This window comes from Arabidopsis lyrata, assembly GCF_000004255.2.
Source record: "Arabidopsis lyrata subsp. lyrata unplaced genomic scaffold ARALYscaffold_4, whole genome shotgun sequence".
Taxonomy (NCBI): domain Eukaryota; kingdom Viridiplantae; phylum Streptophyta; class Magnoliopsida; order Brassicales; family Brassicaceae; genus Arabidopsis; species Arabidopsis lyrata.
Genome location: NW_003302552.1, coordinates 544,251 through 555,001, shown reverse-complemented (window position 1 = coordinate 555,001; position 10,751 = coordinate 544,251). Strand labels below are relative to the sequence as shown.

General features: G+C 36.6%; 2 protein-coding genes and 1 long non-coding RNA gene across 3 annotated transcripts; all 3 read right to left on the bottom strand.

Moving 5' to 3' along the window:
- Positions 1-435: 435 nt before the first annotated feature.
- Positions 436-2,460, bottom strand: LOC110228939. The gene is made up of 5 exons (XR_002332444.1): positions 1,925-2,460; positions 1,728-1,786; positions 1,469-1,572; positions 812-1,098; positions 436-718 (listed from the first exon to the last, which is right to left on the bottom strand). It is a non-coding gene; the product is annotated as an uncharacterized LOC110228939 (long non-coding RNA).
- Positions 2,461-3,454: 994 nt separating this feature from the next.
- Positions 3,455-4,813, bottom strand: LOC110229359. Its single transcript, XM_021029282.1, has 3 exons — positions 4,554-4,813; positions 4,371-4,455; positions 3,455-4,279 (listed from the first exon to the last, which is right to left on the bottom strand). Exons 1-3 carry the CDS (start codon positions 4,769-4,771, stop codon positions 3,644-3,646), a joined length of 939 nt encoding a protein of 312 aa, XP_020884941.1. The 5' UTR covers positions 4,772-4,813; the 3' UTR covers positions 3,455-3,643.
- A 2,502-nt stretch (positions 4,814-7,315) lies between these two features.
- LOC110228882 lies at positions 7,316-9,351 on the bottom strand. The gene is made up of 3 exons (XM_021027123.1): positions 9,338-9,351; positions 7,511-9,225; positions 7,316-7,427 (listed from the first exon to the last, which is right to left on the bottom strand). Exon 2 carries the CDS (start codon positions 9,218-9,220, stop codon positions 8,330-8,332), a length of 891 nt encoding a protein of 296 aa, XP_020882782.1. The 5' UTR covers positions 9,221-9,225; positions 9,338-9,351; the 3' UTR covers positions 7,316-7,427; positions 7,511-8,329.
- Between the last annotated feature and the right edge of the window lie 1,400 nt (positions 9,352-10,751).

Here is a 10,751-nt window from a genome sequence, read left to right as displayed (position 1 = left end):
TCATGTAAACAATGACAATGCTGATCAAGCAAAGCCACACAAAACACATCTGCAAGCACAATTTCCACTTGCGGATCTCCTTTTTGCTCAAGATTGCTTCATCCACTACAAGAAAAATGCACATTCTTAACACGACAGAAATGCTATAATATGTAATTTATAGCGTTTTCATAAATGCTATTTTATGCCCCTGTTATGGTAGGTGCCACACATACGATAACATTTTTTCAGTATGCTATTGTAAGTCGTTTTATTATAGCATTAACCAAATGCTTTAATATACTTTCTTGTAACACATGTTTTGTGCTGTTTTATATTATGTTGTAGCATTTTTGTTTCGCTATACGAATATATTAATTTGATTTATATAAATTTATAATTGAATCCTATTTTGCATAAATTTTTAAATTGGATTTATATATTATTTATATATTTCATAAATCATCAAAATACATAACATTAATATCAAATTAACCAAAACAAGTTTTACATAACATCATACCAAGTCGTATACTAACATCGTAAGTGCCACACAAAATAAACTAACATTAGACAAACTTTTTAGGCTAAGATAGCTACTTGCACTCCGTACATCAGTTTACCTTCATTCCTCCCATGGCCATACCCATCGTAAGCGTGACTTCAGTCTCTTTGCATCTTTCAGTCTTTTAGTGTAAATATATCTCCCTGGAAACATTATTTATTGGCATCCACTAACCTATTCAGTTCAAAAAAACAATACTAAAGTAAATTAGAGATGGCTTTTCAATAGTCTACCCAAGAAAGCAAAATAATTCAGCTAGTTAAGCACCTGCATTCCAAAATGCACTTCTCTAGATATGCATATAAAACTTAAGAAGAAGCTAGTCCCCAAGTATACTAACACTATGATTGATACCAGATCTGCTCCACTTTCTCTAATCATATGCTCCACGTAATCTCAGACAAGAACATATGATTTGATGTTCATTGCAAGATGGTAACATGATTGTGCATACACAAATCTGAAGCTAGATAAGAAATAAAGACCTGAACTTTAAGCTCCACAACTGCAAGCTCATTTTTGATGTTAGTTATCGCATCTTCATGTGTTTTAAGCTGCAAAAATATTTCAGTATTCAACAAACAAGTTAAATTACTCGTTTTGATACAATGGATGTTTTTACAAAGAAAATAGATGAAGTAAAGTAGCATGTTTCCGTGCCCTAAAATTCACTTATACCTAGGTGATTTATCTTACTTTCATCGAGAATACTTCCAAGTGAGTACTAATTAGTATGCAAGAAGCAAAATAAGCAAAACCAACGCCCATTCCAAACACACAAGCCACACTCCAACAAAAATATCTAAAAGAAAAGAGAACCCGTTAGACCCATTAGCTAACTGACCACAAACTTGATCATCGACAACCATTTCACTGTTTCAGTGATACTATTAATTTAAAGAGAATATAAGTTCATAATTGTACCTGGAGACCAACTGATTCGAATCTTAAGCACCCACCAAAGATAAATTATACATCTTCTCTACTCTTATACGTGTTAATGACTTGGAAGGTAGAATCTTCAGCACCTGCAAGTTTCAACAGCAACACAACAAACCAAAATCAACACAAAACAGTTCAAAACTCTAATTTTTATTCACAACAATGAGATTTTTATTCACAAAACTGTTATAGTAATACTAATATCAAATGAGATATGTAAATCTAATAGGAATAAGCTTACATAACACCAAACAATGTTAAGTAACAAGCAAGCCAATAATGAGGCAATTCGTCGAACACCTGGGGGGCATGAAAAGCATCATCAGTTTTTCGGCCAAAAGCTTATAAGATTTTAATCTAACCCAAATCGATCAACTGAACCCTAACAAAATCTAACCCAAGTGCTTATAAATCTATTGAACCCAAACAAAATCGTACCTGCGGATGCAAAAGAGAAGGATAAAGAGGGAGGAGGCTGACGCAATTGAAGAACGAGCGTCGAAGATGGTTTGGGGCTTCAAGCCAACGAAATTGAAAGCTATGGTTTATGGTTATCTGAGACAAGCGACGACGACGGACAATGAATCATTTATAGAATTTAAGAAGAAGAAGAATTTGGGGATGAAATTGATAGAATCCAGTAGATCCAGGGGTGTATAATCATATTAAGAGAGTGAAGAGGTAAATGAGAGCTAAGGAGAAGTGAATAATCTAGGAAGAAAGGAAGAATCGAGGAAGAGAGCGGAGAGGTAAAGGAGAGAAAGAGGATGGAGAAGTTATAAAGAAATTAGGGTTTGGTTTTTAATTTGAGCGATTTCTTATTTTTTTGGCTAAGTGTTGGTGTTATGGGCAAATTTTCGTTAAATATTTGGCAGTCATAAGTGATTTTATTTCCGGATCTGTTATTATAGGGCTTAGCGTTTCTAAAATGCTATAATATAGTTATCAAAATTCGAGTACCATCTTTAATAACAGATGCGAAAAATGCGCTATCGTAATGTGCTATCAATGCTCATATTTTTTGTAGTGATCTTTAAGCTCTTGTAACATCACATTAAGCTCATTAACCTCAGATTTGGCTTGGTTTATCTCGTTTGCAATGATTCCAAATTTTGGTAAAGCATCTTCAACCTCTTCGTACACAGCATCCTCAACCCACTTAAACACATGATCCTATTGCACAACCATACCAAATCAGACAAGTTTAGCTACTAAACTACACAAAGACACAACATAAACACCAACTCTACTTACATCTCTTTTGTTTGTCCACGACTTCGGATCTCTTTTTGTTTTACAACGGAAAAAAGACCTTCCTGGATTCTCTAGAGACTTCGACGTGTAGATCGTCACATCTACTCCACACGAACACTTCAACGGAAAACCACGGAGGTCTCCGCCAGCACCATATGACCCTGAACTTGAACTCATTGGAGTAGGAAGATCAAGTTAAAAGACTCACAATCTGAAAACCCAATCAATTTCCGCAACGAAAATAGAACAATTATGATTGATTTCTCTCTTTTAAGGGTTAGGGTTCTTGTGAATTGGGGATTTCTGTTTCTCACTTTGGGGGAGACGAGACTTCGATTTGATTTAATTGAGCCGTTAAGACAAAACGGCGTCATTTTGTCTTAACTACCAGCTTTGGTAGTTAAAAATATTTTTAATATCTTGCCTCGTTAACAACTCGTTTAGAGGGGAGGTCGTCGTCGATAGAAGGATTGTTAGCAACCTACACAAACATTTATCGAAATTATTGTTATCAGGAAAAAAGGAAGAATTTATTCCTGATAACAATAGTTAGAGGTTAATATAATTGTTAGCATAAAACGTAACAACTTGCCTCTGAATTATCTCCACCACCAACTTGGAGAGTGGGCTCAATTAACAGATAGATAACCCCGGTTTTGGATTCTGTTAACCTACTTAACGACGGGACTAATATGGCAAAGTCAACAAAAATTGAGAATTTATTGAGTATTAATTTTCCCATAATAAATTACGAAGCTACGATAATAAAACGTTCAATTCCAAATATATTAAGGGGCAAGTTTGGATAAAATCCTAGTTAAACAAAATAAAGAAGAATGGGAAGACAGGATCCGATGAACATAAACACCACTGAAAAATGGACTTCGATAACATTAGAGTTAGCTAGTAACCGCCAGCGAGAATTAAAGCCGACACTAACTTTTTCACTTCACTTTGAAGGCCGCCAACCTCGAAATCCACGCATTCAGACACACCCCCGGTAGCATGAGTATGGATAAGGAATATAGAGAAGATGCCGGTATCAAGGGGTGAAGCAACCTGAGGAATGATAAGAGGGCGCTCTATAGAAAATGGATCCAGCAGACAGTTACTCATAAGAGGATTGAAGGCAGCCTGTTTGAAAAGGTATGGCAGCATTACTGCGAGAGGCATAAGCTCATCCTGAATAGTAGAATCTTTGCGGCGTTGGATATTTGAATCCAAGACAATGATCTTCCGGGATTTAAGATCAACAGCTAAAGCTACCCAATGCTTCTTGTCAAAGTTAAAAGGCAGATACAAGTAATCAGCCTCCGTGAATAACTGGACACGGTCAGACTCCCTAGCACCGGAAAGGAGATCGGTTAGTGGCGGTGGGAATTGGAACTCCGATTTGGACGGGCATCGGGAAAACTTAGGGAATTGACGGCAGAATAGTGAAACGAACTTTGAATCAAGGACTTCAACACGAAGTTTATCGCCATCAACATCATCAGTCCTCAACAAATGACGACTAAACTTGATGAGAGCATCCATAACCTGGGGGAATGAAAAAAAAAAACATTTGAAATAAAAGGAAATAACCCAATATAAAACTCACTCAATAGAATATATTTTACAAAAACGGTACCTTGCTTGAAAGATTTTTCTTCCGGTCAATTAAATCCAAAATATCTTTATTAGACAAAGCAACACCACCACAAAAGCTAATAGAACTGTTGAAAGAACAAGATGATATGAAAGATTATCGAGAGTGAAATATAATGGTAATCATTGTATAGGCTAAACAAAAAAATATCAGAATAAACGATACCTTATCGCCTTGAGTTTCTTCAGTGAATTTTGGAAGCGTTCCTCAGGGTCAACGCAAATGTTAGCTTGATTGACAACATGGGATGGATGACCAACTAACAACTTCGTTTTCTTATCATACTGGAATCGACCATCTAGCTTGGTAGAAAGAGTACGGACCCTTTTACTTCTCCTCCCAAGCATTCCATCCAAATCGTTAGCATTACCATCATCCTGCATGAAGAGGGGACTAAATTAGAAAAGTAGCAAAATTTGAGATTTACCTACCAAAGATACTAAATGTTATCAAATAAACCTAGAGGGGAGCCTTCCCTACTTTAGAAAGGGGGGGAGTGGTGAAATCCTGAAATGGGAAAATAATTAAAAACAAACTAACTGCTAACCAAAACAATAGCATTTAAACAATTAGATAATACCTCATCAGAATCCTGAGAAAACAGCCACAACGAATGATTAATAGGGGGTAAAGAATTAGTTAGCAACCAAAACAAACACATAGAAAATACAATACAACCTCGCGTGGGGAGGAAACAACAGAAGGGGCACCCCGGCCAACACCCTACAAAAAATGGGAGTAATAAAAAAGTTAAAGGCTAAACGAGATAAATAATTAAAAAATTTCAGATAAATGACAAGTCAGGGCCCTGATAATACCAACCAGATCATTAGTTGCTGCCATATCAATAGAAACAGCCTCAGGGATATCAAACGCCTCTCCATCACACACAACCCCACCATCAGAAGGCAGAGCAGCCTTATTCACAAAAAATTTTAAGAAAAAACAGACAATATGAGTACACGACCGGTTTTACAGGATGACTAAATTTTTAATAGTTATCACACGAACAGGGTCATTGGGAGGTTCACAACTAATCTTCCCATCATCATCAAGACCACAAACAGATTGAGGGCTATACTAAGTAAAAATAGACATAGAAAATAAAGAACAAAGACATTAAAAAGACTCTTAGTACGTTAACCTTTCATATTTAAATTAAAGTTGGCTAGCGTGGAGGGATACATTGATAAATATAAGTACCTGAATAAAACTAAAATTGAAATTTTAAACCACCAAAAAACTTATAAATAATTCCAAAAACCAAAATAAATATATAGTTTAGTGCCTAATAACGTTATCACCCGAAAATTAATCTTTACAAAGAGAGTAGAACAGAAGAGGAAAGAAAAGCCTAAGGAAATGGAACAATATGGTTTGTAATTTAGCTGCTAACCGAGATATCCGGGATCCCCACAGACGTCTCTTCGCCAACAATACCATCATCCGATGCAGGGACACCCTGGGCGAGGAAGAATTGAAATGAATTTAATCCAGAAGCAAAAACAGAATTGCAAAAGACAGACATATTCTATCTTGTATTATAAAATTGATCTATTACATGGCTTTCCTCTAAAGCATTAGGCGGGGGGCCACAACGCCACCTGTCGGCTGAGAGCATTGAACTTGTCCATTCAAACAATAACAAATGCTAAGAACCAGGCAACAAACAAATAACTGCACTAATTAGATAATGACTGCAATAAATAGATAACAGATAACCTCTTGGTTAACGATCGACTCGTTGGGAGTTATAAATGCTTCATTTACTGGAACATTCTCAATGCGCTATAGAGAAAAAGAAAAAGAAAAAAAAATTAGCAAAAAAATAGAGAATTCAAGATGATGATTACGCCGATAAAAAAGAGGGCAATCGTCGCTAAAATATTTTTAATATCTTGCCTCGTTGACAACTCGTTTAGAGAGGAGGTCGTCGTCGATAGAAGGATTGTTAGCAACCTACACAAACATTTATCGCAATTATTGTTATCATGAAAAAAGGAGGAATTTATTTGTTTGAGGTTAATATAATTGTTAGAGGTTAACAAGCATATTAAAACGTAACAACTTGCCTTTGAATTATCTCCACCACCAGCTTGGAGAGTGGGTTCAACACCGCCTGCAACATTGTCAGCACCCTGCAAAACAAAATAACCACAGTAATTGTTATCCAACGAAAAAAAAAGAAACAAAAACACATTATATGTTTTGATGCTAAGATAACTATTAGCAAACTAATAACATAACAACTAATCTCTTAGTTAACAATCGTTGCCTACAAGCTTACCTGCGGATGAGCAATCAGACCTGGGGAGGGGAGATCTTCATCCATTGGGACATTGTTCTCCGGCTAGAACCAAAAAAAAAAAAAAATTTAATTAAACAGTGGGGAGGGGAATGCAAACTTGGTTAACAAAACTCCATTAATAACAACTATATAGATTAAACATTTTACTAACAGTTACACCACTAAAACATAACAACTAACCTCTGCGTTATTTTCAACAACAGACTCTGTGGGTGGGACAACATCACCTATAACATTGTTACCGCCCTAAAAAAAATTAAAAAAATTAGTTAAACAACAATAAAACACCGTCATAGCGTCATTGTATGTTTGATGGTAAAAGTATGTGTTAGCATCTACCTAAGATAACACCAAATATCTGAAATAACTTAGCCAAATACCACCATAGACAACTCGCCCACATTTTACTAATAGTTACCCCAGAAAAACCAAAACAACTAACCTCGGGGTTATCTTCATCAACACATTCTGTGGGGGGGGGACAACATCAGCTGTAACATTGTTAACGCCCTAAAAAAAAATTAACAAACAATGTTATAAAACAATAAACACACAAAAAAGCCTCAATTTATATTTGATGATAAAATAACAGTTAGCATCTAACTAAAATAATACCTAATCTATGAAATACCTTAGCCAAAAAACACCATTGAATACTCGCCCACCTGAGAATTATGGACCACATCGCCAGCATGGAGAATATCTTCACCCATTGGAACAGCATTCTCCCGCTAAAAACAAAAAAGAAAGCCATAATCAGGAAAATATCCACCAACCCACAAAAACAGAAATTAATAAGAAAAAAAAATTTTACCCCCGCCTCCTTGCAACCAACACCAGTTGGAACCTTCTCAGAGTAGAAAGATAAAATTTCATCCACAGTGGCCTCGACATTAGAAGTTCCTTCGCGGCTATGAGACCGAGCATGGCCACGGGAGGGGCGAAGAGAATCAAATCCAAAATCATCATTACCACCATTGGAACCCAGACCATCAGAATTAGAAACACCATCGTTACCATTGTTGGCAGCCTTCTTAGGACGAGTAGACCCACTGACAGGCTCTTTCGAGGTTTTGCCTTCAATAACAGTGTTTTTAGTGAACCAATCAGTCACCGCGGCAATGATTTTTTTCGTCTGACCTTCAAGTTTGGCATCCAACATAAGGGAAATAGACTCCAACGAAGGAACCCCTGAACTCCCGCCTTCCTCAGGGATAGGTCTTTCTTGTCTGCTCCTAACACCACCGTTCTTAGTTAGTTTGGCAGCTTTCCTAGTGCGACTACCATTGGATTTACCACCACGCTTTTGTTTTTTTGAAGCCAATTTCAAGTGGGATGGGATAACTCCACCATCAAACATGTCATTCTTGAAAATCAGACCCTCACCTAAAAACATCAGAATATTATCGACCTTCTCATCTTCCTCATCATCAGACCAAGACAAATCTTCCTCCGGATCCAACACAAAATCAGGACAAATAATGGTATCAACAAAAATCTGCAAAACAACCAAGATAATAATACCAGATGGCGTTAACTTGCTTAAGTGAAAAAGGCGTTAGTGATTAACAACATAATTATCGGAAACTTGTACAATATATACTGATAACAATGTCGATAAATGTTAACAAAGTTAAAGAGATAAGGACATTACCGAGCATTTCTTATCCAACACTTTAGCATTCCCTAGCTTGAAAGGGACAGACTCTCGAGGGGCATCTTCAACATCGACATCGCCGGCTTCAGATTCAGACTCAATGATCTCATCAATTACAGGTCCATCTTGAATAGATGGAGCTGCCTGTAAGACAACCAATTGCATAGCGTATAACAACCCCTGAACGCTAAAACAAGTAATTGCTAATTGTTCAATTTCCCTCTCTTTTATCGACTTAATCATCATCTCGAAAGAGAGACGGCCCCAAGGGTAAGCAAGAAATGCATCCACGTCCTCAACCATTTCGGCGTGAGCTTTAATAATCTTAGGATAATGAGAGGTAGGGACAAGGAAACCATCGACAATAGCTAAGCAAGCACATCGGATCCTCATATCGGCATCGGAGATAATCCTTTTCTTCAACAACGTAATAGCCCGGTCTACAGTTACATCTTCTTCAAGGCCAAACAACTTACTGTAAAATGGAATCGTCATCCCCGCAGTGCCTTTCTTCTTTTTCTTCTTCAAAGTCGGATACTTCCCACAAGGTAAACCCGTAACAATCTTTAACTCTCTCAAAGAAAAACGAATAGGAATTCCGGCAAAGAGCACCCAAATCTCGTTCGGCTTCGCCACCTCCAATTGTCTACCCAATATAAAAATCCCAAAGCTCGCAGACCAGGCGGGTTTGTTAGGAAACTCCAATAGTTGACCGAATGTGGATCGAGAAAGGAACTGCCGTTCACCATCGTCGAGAGCGTTGAAGATAGCGCAAAGGGTTTTCATCTTATGATACACATTAACCCTCTCGCCGCGAGGCTCGTGACCAAACGCAATCAACCGGGGAGGAAGCAGAATCGGAGGCATCGGTTCTGAGAAAAAAAGATAAAATCTAGTTACACAACAATAAACATGGCGTTCAAAGCAAAATCAAACAGAAAAAAAAACGATTTTAGTTACAAGAAAAGAGGAGAAGAACAAAACCCAGATCTGAGAGATAACCCTATGCTAGAAAAACAGAACCAGAGAAAAAGAATACGAGAGAACAGTTTTGGGGAGTTGTTTCCTTTTTCTCTCTGACTGAAAACACCGTCTCTCCTCCTCATATATGATGAGAACAAACACGACTGTTCGGAAACTGGAGAAGAAAAAATTAAAATAAAATAAAATTTAAATAGCACATCTCCCCAAAACAATATCTCGCAAAATCTTCTCCTACCTTCTGCAATGATACAGCCCTATAATCTAAATACGACTCCTTTGATGCTATAGGGGTACATGCGTCAAAAAAAATTGAACAGAAGCGATGGAACAGTGTAAAAAGGAGGGACTTAATTATCGCTTCCTCTATGCATATCCCTTGATATTTCCCTAATTTCTAACGGAATTTTGACAAACTGATTTGTCGAAAATATTTTGATTAATCATAACTTATGATCAATTAATCGGTCAATGATTAAAAATAGCCGATTTGGCTATAATCGCAGCGGTTGAGCTGCACCCAGCGCCTAGGCGGACGATTAATCGTCTAAGCGCCCGCGTTTTTGAACAAGGAGTAGACTTTCAATGAATTCAGTAATAAAAAAAACTCTAAAATAGATATAAATTTTAGAAAATTTGTTAGAAATGTTCGACAAATCATAAACCAAATTTCAAAATATTTGGTAAATATTGGCAGGTCAAGGCAGCAGTCTTACAAATTTCAAAAGTCCATCAAGAAATTCAATGGATTTTCAGACGATCGAAATATTTAACTGCCAAAACTCACGAAATAATTTTAAATTCTAGCCTATACCATTAAATTTATTATTAAAAATACTAAAATAATTTTTGAAGATTATAGAGTAAATTATGTATTTCTTATTTATTTGTCAAAGTTGATTCTATTTTTCATTTGACAACAAATGCGGTTAATGAGTTTTGTAGTGGTAAGAAATGGCAGGACGATTAACATTTTTTTTAAATGAATTTAAACCTAGTTTTTGTGAGGGTACAAATCTCTAGAGCTCTCCAAGCTTGACAAACTAATCTATATACTCTTCTTTAATCTCATCTACTCCTTTACTCTTAATGAAATATCAATATCCTAGTTTGCCCTTACCAAACCGAGACAAACCAAGCTATTAAACCGATTTTTAATTGAAATTGTAATAAAAAAGAAAACAAAATCGACCAATGAGAAAAGAGATATGAGAGCCAATAACAAATGTCCACGTTCCCCATCATCATCATCTGCACAAAATCATCGCCTTTCCTCACGTATTCAACCATTCTTCCACCATTGAAAGTGAAGCTTAAATCTCCATATCAATTCCTCTTCTCTTCTTCTTCTACTATTGTGTTTTAGCTTGAATCCCCTTTAATCTATCGATTCTTTAGTCGATTTTGGGTTGGTTTA